This window comes from Neoarius graeffei, chromosome 9 (assembly GCF_027579695.1).
Source record: "Neoarius graeffei isolate fNeoGra1 chromosome 9, fNeoGra1.pri, whole genome shotgun sequence".
Taxonomy (NCBI): Eukaryota; Metazoa; Chordata; class Actinopteri; order Siluriformes; family Ariidae; genus Neoarius; species Neoarius graeffei.
Window position 1 is genome coordinate 61,482,985 of NC_083577.1, and position 14,977 is coordinate 61,497,961.

General features: G+C 40.2%; 2 protein-coding genes across 5 annotated transcripts in view; both read right to left on the bottom strand.

Moving 5' to 3' along the window:
- Positions 1-1,384: 1,384 nt before the first annotated feature.
- Positions 1,385-9,822, bottom strand: wipf1a (WAS/WASL interacting protein family, member 1a). 2 transcript variants are annotated; one of them, XM_060930033.1, is made up of 8 exons: positions 9,646-9,822; positions 6,500-6,611; positions 6,110-6,239; positions 5,863-5,985; positions 4,892-5,767; positions 4,522-4,716; positions 2,015-2,128; positions 1,385-1,901 (listed from the first exon to the last, which is right to left on the bottom strand). In XM_060930033.1, the coding sequence occupies exons 2-8, from the start codon at positions 6,548-6,550 to the stop codon at positions 1,849-1,851; spliced, it is 1,542 nt and encodes a 513-aa protein (XP_060786016.1). In that variant the 5' UTR covers positions 6,551-6,611; positions 9,646-9,822; the 3' UTR covers positions 1,385-1,848. The 2 variants fall into 2 exon arrangements, with proteins under 2 accessions (XP_060786016.1, XP_060786017.1); XM_060930034.1 differs by lacking the exon at positions 9,646-9,822 and adding an exon at positions 9,107-9,626.
- Positions 9,823-14,105: 4,283 nt separating this feature from the next.
- Positions 14,106-14,977, bottom strand: part of LOC132891299 (acetylcholine receptor subunit alpha-like) — a 34,087-nt gene continuing 33,215 nt past the window's right edge. For 2 of the 3 annotated variants that reach the window (XM_060928793.1, XM_060928792.1), the window contains 2 exons: positions 14,410-14,649; positions 14,106-14,282 (listed from right to left, as the gene is read on the bottom strand). In XM_060928793.1, the coding sequence (XP_060784776.1) occupies positions 14,154-14,282; positions 14,410-14,649 (369 nt within the window). In that variant the 3' untranslated portion in view covers positions 14,106-14,153. Of the gene's footprint in view, positions 14,283-14,409; positions 14,650-14,977 lie in introns of those variants that run through there. The other variant, XM_060928795.1, reaches the window with a different exon arrangement.

A 14,977-nucleotide genomic window follows, 5' to 3' on the forward strand; every position in this document is an offset into this window, starting at 1 on the left:
GTACAATCTGAAATCATAAAAAGTTGGGATGGTATGGAAAATGTCAATTAAAAAAGAAAGCAGTGATTTCTAAATTTAGTTTGACTTGTATTTAATTGCAGACAGTATGAACCCAAGATATTTCATGTTTTATCTGTTCAGATTAATTTGTTATTATACATCCATTCTTGTGTTTCAGACCTGCAACACATTCCAAAAAAAAATTTGGGATGGGGCAATTTAGAGCTAATAATGAGGTAAAACAATTAAATAATGATGTGATTTGAAACAGGTGATGTCAACAGATGACTAATCATGATTTGGTACAAAATTGGTAACCAGAAGATGCCTAATCTTTGAGGAGCAAAGATGGGCTGAGGATCTCCAGTTTGTCAACAGAAATGCATGAGAAAATTATTGAAATGTTTAAAAACAGTGTTCCTCAAAGAAAAATATGAAAGGATTTGGATATTTCACCCTCTATGGTGCATAATATCATTAAACGATTCAAGAAATCGGGAGGAATTTTGGTGCATAAAGGGTAAGGGCACAAGCCTAAGCTGAACACCTGTGATCTCTGATCCCTCAGAGGGCACTGCATCAAGAACCATCATTCATCTATAGCTGATATAACCACATGGGCTCAGGATTACATTGGTAAACCTTTGTCAAGCACTAAAATACAGAACTACATCCACAAATGCAAGTTAAAACTTTACTATGGAAAAAGGAAGCCTTTTTAACTGTGTCCAGAAGCTCCGTTGACTCCTCTGGGCTTGGATGCATCTGGGATGGACCATCACACAATGCTACCGTATTATGGTGAGACGAATCAGCATTCCAGGTATTTATTTTTTTTTATAAGAAATGGATGCCATGTGTTCTGGACCAAAGATGAAAAGAACCATCCAGACTGTTACCAGTAAAAGTCCTAAAGTTAGGGTCTGTCATGGTATGGGGTCATATCAGTGCCCTTGATAAAGGAAACTTACACTTCTGTGACAGCAACTTTAAGAAAAGTACACTGAGATTTTGGAGCAACGTACGCTGCCTTCAAGACGACATCTTTTCCAGGGATATTTCAACAAGACAATGCAAAACCACATTCTGCACACAATTATTAAAGCACAACAACAATAAAATTGATTAAATAAAATATCAAATAATGTGCTGTTGTATTGTTTGAGAACAATAAAGATTAAATATTATTTACAAATAATTTTCATTTTTAATTTCAACTTGAACATGCCATGCCAACTTTTTCTGATTCGGGGTTACACCTTGCACAGAATGTTCTACTCTGTAAGATTTGTTCTATCATATAGTCCCCACAGTTCAAAGTTTACTTTTGCTGATTACATGTTCACTTCATTCTAATTTAATTCACTACACCATTCAGCCAACATCTCTTATAAAACATGTTTTATTTTAGCCTTCTCAGAAAGAACAGTAGAACATAAAATATTTTCCATCTCCATTTGTGTTTGTCTTTATTAAAAATGCAATATATTCCAAAAAAGGAAGTGAAAAGAAATGTAGGCAGATAACTACCTTTTGAAATATAATTTGAATACATTGCACTGTGATATGCCTCCATAAGTATTATCAGTATTATTAATGTGTATACATTATTAATATGTAATGTTTAACACATTTATTTGTGTGTGTGTGTGTGTGTGTGTGTGTGTGTGTGTGTGTGTGTGTGTGAGTGAGTGAGTGAGTGAGTGAGAGAGAGAGAGAGAGAGAGAGAGAGAGAGAGAGAGAGAGAGAGTATTAAAAACTCCCAGCAACATTCAGAAAAAGACATTTGAGGCTGTTCTTAAGAAATGAATGGTAATACATCAGTGGCACGACTGAGTTTGTTTATCTTTATCTGGGTATCGGAGGCAGTGGAGGAGCTCCTCTGTCCCTCGGTAATGATCCTGCAGGGAAAAACACAAGGTTTCATAGTAATGCATTCTGAATACGTTTGTAACAGTTTCATTGGAATGCCCACATTTACATTTACTGATAAACCAAATATAATGTTCCTCACCTTTGCCATCATTCTTACCAGCCTTGCTGGGATATGTCTTCGAGATGGAAATGTAAGGCTCAGGTGGGGGCAGCTCAGAAATTGCATGGAAGGAAAACCTTATCTCCCATTCATCTAAAAAGGAGAACTTTGTGGTTTTACTATCAGAGCCAAATACGAGTGTTAACAACAACACGATAGTGGTGCTGATGCTTTTAAATTCAACCCAATCCACATCTAATATTCATAAGAAGACCAGATCAAGTCATTACTTAAGCTCTTGCTTTATTTAAATGAACACACGCAGCCACACAGCCCTTTGCAGATAAGATTGGTGACCCCTAATATAACCATATTAATAATCTCTGATGATTATTAACTCACTCTTTGGGATTAAAGAAAGAAAGCACAACTTTATTCGTCACGCACTTGTGAAATTACTCTCTGCATTTAACCCAACTGAAGCAGTGAACACACATATACCCAGAGCAGTGGGCAGCCATGCTAAGAGCGCCCAGGGAGCAGTTGGGAGTTAGGTGCCTCGCTCAAGGGCACCTCAGCCCAAGGCCATCCCATGTTTTTGGACTGTCGGGGAAACCCACGCAGACAACATGCAAACTCCACACAGAAAGGCCCCCGCCAGCCACTGGGCTCGAACCCAGAACCTTCTTGTTGTGAGGCGACCGTGCTAACCACTACACCACCGTTCTGCCCATAATTTTGGTTTATAACATTTTAAGTTATTTTTTATGCAAAAAATATCGGTAGCATCAAGTTGTCTATAAAATTGAGGGCAAATTTTGTCTACAATAAAATGTTACGATCCTGTATTTTGCTACAACTAATCCAATGTACAGGTTTAATAAAAAGGCATTTAGTTCTGTGTTTTTCAGCCACATGATCAATTAATTATTAACAGGAGTGCATAATGTATGAATCCACTTTTAAAGTATGTCTCAGTTAGTGATTTTCCAGACAGATGTAAGGTCTGTCACACAAATTTTGGGACACTTGCTCCTATGGAGGACGGCCCCATATGGACAGTCGAAAGACACACTAGAAGATGACTCTGTACACTTACAGTATTGCTAAGATGGCTGAGGACTATAGTCGCCATGATAACTTTAGGACTGTAGTTGTCATGTACAGTACAGTCTTGCACTCAAGTCTCCATCAATGAACAGTTGATAACTTCAACAAAATAGGCTTCCTGTTTACACAGTTGTACTTTGTGACTATATATGACACAGTTATAGAAGCAAATGATTTATAATCACTCTGTCTGTTGTCACCCATATGTGAATGGGTTCCCCTTTGAGTCTGGTTCCTCTCAAGGTTTCTTCCTTATGTCGTCTGAGGGGGGGTTTCCTTGCCACCATCACCTCAGGCTTGCTCATCAGGGATAAATCAATTTATCAGGGATAAAATTAGCTCATATGTTTAAAATTTTAATTTTCTGTAAAGCTGCTTTGCGATAGTGTCTGTTGTTAAAAGCACTATACAAATAAACTTGACTTAACACTTAATCCTATCTTGGGATAATGTCCTGTCTGTGGCACATCCAGTCATTGTCCAGCTGTGCCACAGATATTTAGTATCACAACCAAACCGTATGAAGGCAGTGTAGAGAAACAGTATGCATAATAAGTCAAGATGAGATTAATTCTTGTAAATGGGGACATAAAGAGGAATTCTGACATACAGTATTTGCCTAATGGAGTCTAGCACTAAAACAGGAGCTTAGCAAGTCTGGACAGACAACTAACTCAGACTTAGCATTTTTACTGTTTTCCTTTTAGGCCGTTGCTTAAAAAAGAAAAGAGAAAGAAAAAAAACCCTAACACTGTACATAAACACACAAAATGCAGCATAAATCCACTAAATTATATGACATAAAAGATTGGGCCTTCCATGGTATTCGGTGGTTTAAAGGCTTTCTTACTCACTGTGGTTTCACAGAGGGAAGGAGGTTTAAGATCATCCTTAACAGCCATACATCATGAGAGCACTTCTTTATTTAACTCTGGTTTATCATCAGCTAAAATTGTCTATTAATACCTTTCTATTAGCTGAGCTTCAGTGTGCTAATAACATCCTTGTTTTATTAGCCAGAACACTTTTGCAATATTTGGAGTTTTTTCACAGGATGGCAGCTATCAAAATGTGTTTAGAATTTACAATAATCTAGTCAGTTCAGCAACCCATGCTCTGAAAATATGAGTAAAAACAAATTATGCTGAACACCAACATCTAACCAATCAGGCCAAGGAGCCATTTCTACTTGCATGTCAGTCATGTTTTCTGTCAATCCATAAAACTCCCCCTCTTCTACTAGAATTCAAGTGTTCTAACCTAGACAGCTCATTTGTGTGTAATTTGAGGATATGGTTTTGGCAGGACCACTGAAATGAAAATCAACGTATGTGTTTGAATTTTACATTTCAACAAAGTTAACACTAGCTAACTACTGACTAACCAGAATCCCTGACTTTACCCTTAAACTTCCTAAATTGTGAATAAATCCATACCTGTGCTGTTTTGAGGTGAGCTCTGGTAGCCATTGCCCATGGACGGGGGAGGCGGAGGAGGGAACCCTCCTGCCCCAGGCCTATCCGGAGGAAGGGGAGGTCTGCTAGCTCCTCGACTACCACTAGGGTGATTAGGAGGAGGTGCAGGTGGAGTACCTACTCTGCTGTCCCCTGGAGGGGGAGGGGGAAGAGGACCTATAACAAGAGAGCCAACTGTCATATATTGAACCACATGGTGAAATATTACAGAAATGGCAAATATAGCTAGCTAGCAAGATAGATAGATAGATAGATAGATAGATAGATAGATAGATAGATAGATAGATAGATAGATAGATAGATAGATAGATAGACTTGACTAAGGTCGTACTAGATCGTATAGATGGGGATCTTCCTCCTTGTGGTGGTCTTGAACTGGGTGGAGGTGGTGGTGGGGTAAATCCCCCAGGTCGTGGCCCAGGTGGTGGGTTACTAAAAGAATTTCTCTGTGGAGCTGTACTGGTCGGTTCCTTTGCTGGTGTAGGGGGTAGCGGTGGCAAGTCTCCTCTTCCTGAAGGGAGTGGTGGTGGTGCACTACCCGTAGATCTTGGTCCTGGTTTACTTCCTGGTGGGGGTGGTGCTGGCAGTGAAGACCCATCACCAGAAAATGTTGATCTACGTCCTCCCATGGGTGGTGGAGGAGGAGGAAAATCATCTGACACAGAAGGAGGTGTCGGGAGTGGAGGTTGGCTACTAGGGGGAACTGGAGGTAATGAAAATGATGCCCTATGTCCTCCTGTGGTTGGTGGAGGAGGGGGGAAATCATCTGTGATGCCTGTGGAAAAATTTGGCCGGGCACTAGAAGGAACAGGAGGTGGTGGTAAAGATGACCTGTTACCTCCTACTGGTGGTGGAGGGGGAAAATCATGGGAGGATCCAGAGGAAAATTTGCTAGGAGATGGTCGGGCACTAGAAGGCACAGGTGGTGGTGGTAAAGTTGTTTGGCGGCCAGGGGGAGCAGGATTTGCAGGAAAGCTGGGGCGCCGGCCTGGCAGGGTTGGTGGTGCAGAAGGGGAGCTTGGGAATCGACCTCCTGGTAAAGGGGGAGAGACACCAGTATGTGAACTCTGTGGAGGGGCAGATGTAGAGGAAGGCATAGGTGGAGCACCACCCCTGATGAAGTTCGATCGACCAGAAGGAGTATTAGGGAGTTGAGGAGGAGCTCCTCTACTTGGTGCTGGGAATCTCTCACCGGTGGGTGGCCTTGCTGTTTAAAGATATATAAATGTTAACTCAAATAGTAGACAGCAAAATATTTAATTTAACACATTTTGAGTATTTATTTATTTAAATGTTAATTACCAGGGCCACCTCCTGCAGATTTTAGTCTTGGCATCCCACCCTGGAACAGTCCCCCAAGCCCACCTGGAGCTCCGCCTCCAAAGCCACCACCACCTCCACCAGAAGCCCCACCCCCTTTGGGCTCTGTAAAAGAGTTTTATTTGGGAAAAAAACATACTGTTATTGCTTTTAATATACCAGTGAGCTATACAGTAGTTATTGTTGAAGTATAGTAGAAGAATTGCGTTTTGAAATTTAAGTTACTTACTATCAAATACCGGAGCACTGCGGTCATTGGTGACAGTTTTTTTCAGGCGAGTGCCTTTACTGATATCTGAGAGTAAAGCATTTCTCCCATGTTGCTCAGTTTTGGACAGGGATGGTTTTTCAGTATTCGCCTGTTTTAAAAAACAACAACAACAATCAGTTTCAGAGAGCAGTAATAACACAATCACACTAGGTGGCTCTCTACAACAAGAAATGCTTGATACTGTTGTAATATGTAATCACGTGGAAGAACAAAAACGTAAGCACTACATGTGAAAAAAATGTGATTATTCACATTTGAAATTCTTATAACTTTTCTGCAAGGGATATCTTTACCTTTGCAACAACTTGAAGAGGACAGAACAATGTATAAAGTTGTGATGTCTCTTACCAAAGCAAAAGTTGGAGGAGGGGGTGCTGGTGGGGGTGGAGGACCAGGCATTTTCTGTCCAGTGTGTTCACTCACTCATTCACTGAATACCTACACTCACACTCACACACACCTATACAGAAAAGGAGGAAAGAACTAGAATGGACTAGTGTCTTTAAACCTCTAGCAACATGTACCATGTAAAACTTCACGCCCCTATCTCAGGTCACACTTATTCTTCCGGCAGATGAAAAAGAAGCCACATGCAAGATGTAAAGGAGGCTCAATCTGACGGGCTATATTTATCTTTCCTCTTTCTTTCAATGAAACTTGTGTTTGTGCACTCTCAGAGAATAAAGTACATTACTGTACCTTTAGGGGTACAATGGCTTGTCACTGGGGCATACCTTCTAAGGCACTTATTTGTACCCTTTATATACTGCTTGGGAACATATATGTATCTTTTTGACCCTAAAGAGGTGCACATAGTTACCCTGAGATCCAATAATGAGCCCTAGGGGGTATATTACACTGTAAACCCGAATAAGTTGAGTTTACTTAAAAAAATTGAGGAAAGTGGTTGCCTTAAAAAAAAATAAGCAATTATTAATGATTGAATTGAGTACCTTAAACTTACAATCTTCTGGTAAGTTTAAGGTACTCAATTCAATCATTAATAATTCTCATCTCATTATCTCTAGCCGCTTTATCCTTCTACAGGGTCGCAGGCAAGCTGGAGCCTATCCCAGCTGACTACGGGCGAAAGGCGGGGTACACCCTGGACAAGTCGCCAGGTCATCGCAGGGCTGACACATAGACAACCATTCACACTCACACCTACGGTCAATTTAGAGTCACCAGTTAACCTAACCTGCATGTCTTTGGACTGTGGGGGAAACCGGAGCACCCAGAGGAAACCCACGCGGACACGGGGAGAACATGCAAACTCCACACAGAAAGGCCCTCGCCGGCCCCGGGGCTCGAACCCAGGACCTTCTTGCTGTGAGGCGACAGCGCTAACCACTACACCACCGTGCCGCCATCATTAATAATTACTTATTTTTTTAAGGCAACCACTTTCCTCAATTTTTTTAAGTAAACTCAACTTATTCGGGTTTACAGTGTAGGGGGGACAGAAATGGACTCCTGCTGTACCCCTATTTCTGATAGTGTGTAGTTCTTAGGTCTGAATTCAAGCATTCAGCTTAACAGCATTAAAGATGTACTCAAAACAAGTTCACATTTAATCAAATGTCTGAGGGATTCAGGCTGGCCATGCATGATGCAAAAAACGCCTGGGTCAAAACGTTGATTTTTCACCACATTTTGATTAAATAGGGCTGTTCCAGACCAGGCCTAAGCCAGGGATAATGTCCTCATTGTACCCCATGACAACGATTGAGTGGGACAGCTCCTATATCATGCACTATAAGTAGTGGCGTGTGCTCTTATTGCATCAAAAATTCATTTATTATACAAAATAAATGTTTAACTATTAAAATTCTTCTCAGAACCACAGCTTTGACTTCATTGCCTGTGTTTATTTCTAATTAGTAAGTCAAAGTCAGTCACAATGTTATTGCATTTCATCGCAAGCAACATAGACAAACTCTGGCCATTTGATTTTAAATGAACATGGAAAGCTGTACACATTCTGGCTTTTCTCTTGTAGAAACTGACTTGGGACTGACGTCAGCTTACATAGGTTGTGACTTGCAACCTCACAGAGATGGCAGGAAGCACCAAGTCTTTTACCGTTTACATCTATATTTTACTTTTGTTTGAAAAGGTCTATAATCACTCAAATCTGATGCATTTATTCAGAGTTTCTGTGCTTCTTGTAGCAACCCGGAAGTCATAACCTGTTACAGTAGGCCTTCTGCGTGAAGGTTGTTTTCAACTGTCATAGCTCATCTGTCATCACGGGAGCTTTGAAATCAATTTCTGGAAGATGTTAAGTCATTTATCAAACATTATAATTATCTTTAGCATAATACGATCTCAGCAGAACTATGACCTTGTTTGTCAGCCAGATTTTTATGTTTTGCTGAGCAGAGGCCACAGCAATTTCCTGATACATAAGCTACGAATGAGAGTCTCCAGTACAGAACTCTTCATTTCCTCTGCAGTTACAGCACACAGCCACAGACCATATTTGTGAATTTGAGAATGTGATACACAATAGCAGGTTCAGCATGATTTGAAAAATGAACATGAGTAAAGAGGCCTATTATATGCTGTTTGACGATGTTGTTTTGAAAACTACACGTTGTATCAGTTGTTTATTCTTAATCTGTGAACATTATTGCAGCATATGTTGCTTAACTATAAGGAGGAAGTCAAGAACTTGCTGGTTTTTAAGTTGTTAAAAAAAGGAAAGTGGAACCAAATAGTCACAAGAAAAATGGGATGTGTTCCTTAACAGAACAAGGAACCTAAAAATAAAAAGGGCATTTTTCCCCTGGAAAAAAAGTAATTTCAAAAGAGTTTAAAGATAACTATAATTAGTCAATAAACTTTTTTTAAAATTTATTTATTTATTTTGCCATGACACGAAAACATGGGCACAAAAATGTGCTAAATGTATGGGTGTGTAGTGTGAAGGCAAAAATAGGTCAAGACCAATACCTTTTTTTTCTTTGCACCTTTCCGATTACAGTTGTCAGTGTCACTGGTTTTAAGTTTGATAGAGTAACATGAACAAAACTACAATAGCAATATAATGCTGCTGACCATTTTAGTCCACCATTAATAACTAAGGATTTTCCCAAACTATACATATATTTCAGATGAAATTCTATGCTCTTTCTACAATTTCACCTCACTCATATTTTCTTCAGATGCCTTACTTTCCTAGGAAATGTGTTTTACATTGTGAGCAATTCTCACAATGGAAAACAGATAAACAGACAATATGGTTAACCTACAACAACCCAACAACCATCCTTCTGCTTCAGTAGCTTTGTGAGAATTCATATTTCCTCCTCTGGTTTCCTCTGCAGTGGAATCCAACAAACAATGCAGGCAGCTTCACATGAAAAAAAAAAACAAAAAACCCAACAACCTTTGACTGGCAGGGATGCCCTCACTGTCCTCCCCAGCTTCCTTTTCCTCCCTGCTCTCTCCTGAGTTTCCTTTCAATCTATTCATGGAAAAGATGGACTCACCAGAGGTCGAAGTTGTAGAGAAGTAAGTATCACCGTTGTGCACACTGTTCCATTGCGCTTCCTGTCTCTCATGCAGCCGACCAATCAGTAAGTGTTTTTACTCTGTGTGTGTGTGAGCAGTCCTTCACACAAAGAATGATGCATGCAAATGAACTCCACCACAGCAGACATATTTCCTCACCTCTTCATTCTGTATGATTAAGTGAACAGTACAAGCTGCAAATGAACTCAGTACACTTACAGACAGAAGAGCGAAGTGAGTAATACAGGCAGAGATGAGGAAATGTCAAAAACACAAACCTTACTAATAAATGCCTGAGTATCTGGATTTTGGGGTGGGTGGGAGGCCTTTCAGTTCATTGCATTATGCTGCTATCTTCAGCAGCACTTTGGTATTGATTTGGAACTGATATTGTTTTTATTTAATTTTGCACAGAAAATGTGTACTCTATGGGCCCAACATCAATGAGACAATACTGTAAGGGTATGCGAGGTCAGATTTTGCAAAGATTAGAATTCCAGGTCAGAGGAGAGCAATAGCATTTATGTGAGAGATGCTTTGCTATTCGAACAAACAAACCTGAAGGAAAGAAAAGCGAATTGAAGAAGAGCACTTCCTCTTTATAAAAGACCTTTAGAAATGAGTATCTGTCCCTGTTTACTTCATAGTGAAATAACAGCAGTATGACTCAACTGCAGTATGAGGAAGGAGGCACTAGCAAGTTTTAGATGAGGACAAATGTGAAGAGGAATAGAGATATGATCATTTAAATATTGCAAAGAGCTACTGATTAAAGTCTACGCTAAACCAGGCACAAAGGAAAAGCAAGAATTGAAATTGAACATATGCATGAATTAATAAAACCAAGCAAAAGGATATATTTTTATTCATACCAAAACAGTATGCATTTTCTGAGGAAAAATCTATATCAATACTGCATATACAGTAAATCAGCCTACATTTAGGCATTGCTTTGTATTACAGTGACTTGAATGTGTATTTTTCACATTTACACATTCAAGTGACTGTATACAGTGCCTTGCAAAAGTATTCATCCCCCTTGGTGTTTGTCCTGTTTTGTTGCATTACAAGCTGGAATTAAAATGGATTTTTGGAGGGTTAGCGCCATTTGATTTACACAGCTTGCCTACCACTTTAAAGGTGCACATTGTTTTTTTTATTGTGACACAAACAATAATGGGGCGGCACGGTGGTGTAGTGGTTAGCACTGTCGCCTCACAGCAAGAAGGTCTGGGTTCGAGCCCCGTGGCCGGCGAGGGCCTTTCTGTGCAGAGTTTGCATGTTCTCCCCGTGTCCGCGTGGGTTTCCTCCGGGTGCTCCGGTTTCCCCCACAGTCCAAAGACATGCAGGTTAGGTTAACTGGTGACTCTAAATTGACCGTAAGTGTGAATGTGAGTGTGAATGGTTGTCTGTGTCTATGTGTCAGCCCTGTGATGACCTGGCGACTTGTCCAGGGTGTACTCCACCTTTCGCCCGTAGTCAGCTGGGATAGGCTCCAGCTTGCCTGCGACCCTGTAGAAGGATAAAGTGGCTAGAGATAATGAGATGAGATGAGACAAACAATAATTAAGATTAAAAAAACAGAAATCTGGAGTGTGCACAAGTATTCACCCCCTTTCGTATGAAACCCCTAAATAAGAGCTGGTCCAACCAATTCACTTCATAAGTCACATAATTAGTTGATTAAGATCCACCTGTGTGCAATCAAAGTGTCACATGATCTGTCACATGATGTCTATATAAATCAACCTGTTCTGGAAGGACCCTGACTCTGAAATACTACTAAGCAAGCAACATAAAAACCAAGGAGCACTCCAAACAGGTCAGAGACAAAGTTGTGGAGAAGTATAGATCAGGCTTGGGTTATAAAAAATATCCCAAACTTTGAATATCCCAGGGAGCGCCATATGGCACCACTACAAACCTGACAAGAGAAGGCCGCCCACCAAAACTCACAGACTAGGCAAGGAGGGCATTAATCAGAGATGCAACAAAGGCACCAATGATAATGCTGAAGGAGCTGCAAAGATCCACAGTGGAGATGGGAGTACCTGTCCATAAGACCACTTTAAGCCATACACTCACAGAACAGGGCTTAATGGAAGAGTGGCCAGAAAAAAAAGTCATTGCTTAAAAAAATCACTTTTAGAGTTTGCCCAACAGCATGTGGCAGACTCCCGAAACACATGGAAGAAGATTCTCTGGTCAAATGAGACAAAAATTGAACTTTTTGGCTATCATGGGAAATGCCATGTGTGGCGCAAACCCAACACCCTGAGAACACCATCCCTACAATGAAGCATGGTGGTGGCAGCATCATGCTGTGGGGATGTTTTTCAACTGCAGGGACAGGAAAGCTGGTCAGGATTGAAGGAAAGATGGACGGCACTAAATACAGGGCAATTCTGGAAGAAAACCTGCTTGAGTGGCCCCAAGGTTGTGTTCTTAGTCCACTCCTTTATTCACTCTTCACACAGGACTGTTCTCCCATTCATAACTCAAACCAAATATACAAGTTTGCAGATGACACAGCTGTGGTGGGGTTGATAACCAACAGTGATGAGGCAGCCTACAGAGAGGATGTTCAGGCCCTCACATCTTGGTGTCAGATCAATGACTTGCTCCTCAACACCAACAAAACAAAGGAGCTTGTCATTGACTTCAGAAAACAACCACATAAAACAAATGCCAGCCTGGTGATCTCTGGAGAGGAGGTGGAACAGGTGGGGAGCTTCAAGTACCTCGGTGTTCACGTCTCAGAGGACCTGGCATGGGGAGTGAACACCAGAGAGGTGGTGAAGAAAGCCCAGCAGAGACTCTTCTTCATGAGATCCCTGAGGAAAACTGGGCTCTCACAGAAGCTCCTCACCAACTTCTACCAGTGCACCATACAAAGTGTTCTGAGCTATGGATGCATAGTGTGGTTCTCCAGCTGCACCTCAGAGGAGAGGAAAGATCTGCAGTGGATCATCAGGACTGCATCTAAAATCATTGGTACCCCTCTCCAATCCCTGGAACAGATCTACTCTGCCAGGCTGAGAAACAGAGCCACAAAGATTAGGACTGGCTGCACTCACCCCGGACAGTGTCTTTTTGACACCCTTTCCTCTGGCAGGCATAGGGTCATAAAGTCACAAACAGCAAGACACCAAAATAGCTTCTTCCCCAGGGCTGTAAAAGCTCTGCTGGAGGCCTGACCCAGACTTGGACTCTCACTCTGCACCTTACTGTGTTTGGCTACACTGAATAATTACATACTGCAATTTATACTGCTGCTTATATGCCATTTTAGATAGATAGATAGATAGATAGATAGATAGATAGATAGATAGATAGATAGATAGATAGATAGATAGATAGATAGATAGATAGATAGTATAACACACACACACACACACACACACACACACACACACACACACACACACAGAGAGAGTACTGTGCAAAAGTCTTAGGGACATGTAAAGAAATGCTGTAGACCAAAAATGACTTTAAAAATAATGAAATTAAATGTTTCAACATTACAAATGCTATAAAACAGCAGTTAACCATAATAAATGAAACAAAGTCAATATTTGGTGTGAGACAACCCTTTGCTTTAAAAAATAGTAGTCTCAGGTACAATGAGTGTAGTTTTATAAGGAAATGAGCTGTAGGTTTTACTGAGCATCTTACAGGACCAGCCCCAGTTCTTCTGGACACTTTGACTGTCACACTTGCTTCTTAATTTTGCACCAAAACCCAGTAGCCTTCATTATATTTCTTTTTCATCTGAAAAGTGGTCTCTTATGTAATATGCTGCTCAGATACACACTTTTTTCTGTAACATTTAATTTTGTGCTGGAAAATGAATGTTTGGAACTCTAAAATGTTTTTGTACAGACTTGACAATGTAGATGTTCTAAAATAGAAATCTATAACAAAGTTATAACAAAGTTAGGGGAAGTCATGGCCTAATGGTCAGAGAAAGATCTTTGGGACCAAAAGGTCGCTGGTTCAATTCTCTGAACCAGCAAAATTGGTTCAAGTGCCCTTGAGCAATGTATCTAACCACCAGCTGCTCTGATGTGGTGTGGCATACCTTGTGTCTGATTTTAAGGGAATGCAATGTAGTCAACCATTTATCATGTCCCAGGTCAAGCCGCCATTTTTCCACAAATTTGCAGAATTTTTGCCAAATTCTTTCATCATTTTGTTTCAAATTAAAACCAACATCACCATTCAAAACTGTATAGTTTATTGACTGTGAGTATATTTAGTGGGGTACCCCCACAGTACCCAGTTTCTGAGACAGACCCCATATATATATATATATATATATATATATATATATATATATATATATATATATATATATATATATATATAAAATCACTGGGTTTTCCACCAACAATCATATAATGATGCACATCATACTATACATTATGAATTTGCATGCATATCTATCCCTCTAAAGTCCAACTCTTTATAATATATCATAACCATGTTATAAAAAACTGAGCTCAATGAGTCTTCCGGCAAAGACAGCCAATGTTCCAATTATACACACTGCCATGAAGACACACAGCAAAATGTGGTCCAGAACCATTGCAACAAACTTCCACTCATCACAGGCCTAGAGAGAGAGAGAGAGAGAGAGAGAGAGAGAGAGAGAGATTATGGGACAGAGACAGATATGTAATAAAGATAAAGAATCAAAGTATTATTGAACACTTTATTATTATTACACTTCATGGTCTTACATTGTTGGACTCCTCATCTGATTTCATTGTCTCTGCGATGTATTTGACTCCTACTATAGTACTGCGTACATCTGGATATTTGGTTAAGGGTGACTGGAAGGGCACAGCGGTGGGTGCCGGCTTCCCTGAGATATCTGAAATGTCCACATCAGGGATGAAAATGTTTTTAGTGCGCTTTTCCACACTGGGCTTCTTCAGAGCAGAGAAGAACAGCCAATTAGGGATGGTCTCAATAAAAACCTAGATCCAGCAGAAGACGTAAAAAATGTTAAGTCACACAAGCAGTAAATAATGAATTCTGTTTGATACAGTATATCAAAGAATTTTCACTTTTTCTTTTTTTGTTTGTTTATATATTTTTTACTGCTCTTATTTGTTCACATTTACCTGTTTAAAAAATTCCTGCTATGGGGTAACTATAGTTTCCATCACATTTTTTCTTTGATTATGGAAGATGAGTGGATATTAGCCTACAGAAACATTTTTTTCATGTAATGTTACTGTACCAGACTGTACAGTCACCTAGTAGATGAATGATCTTCTTCTTCTTCTTCTTCTTTTGGAAGCT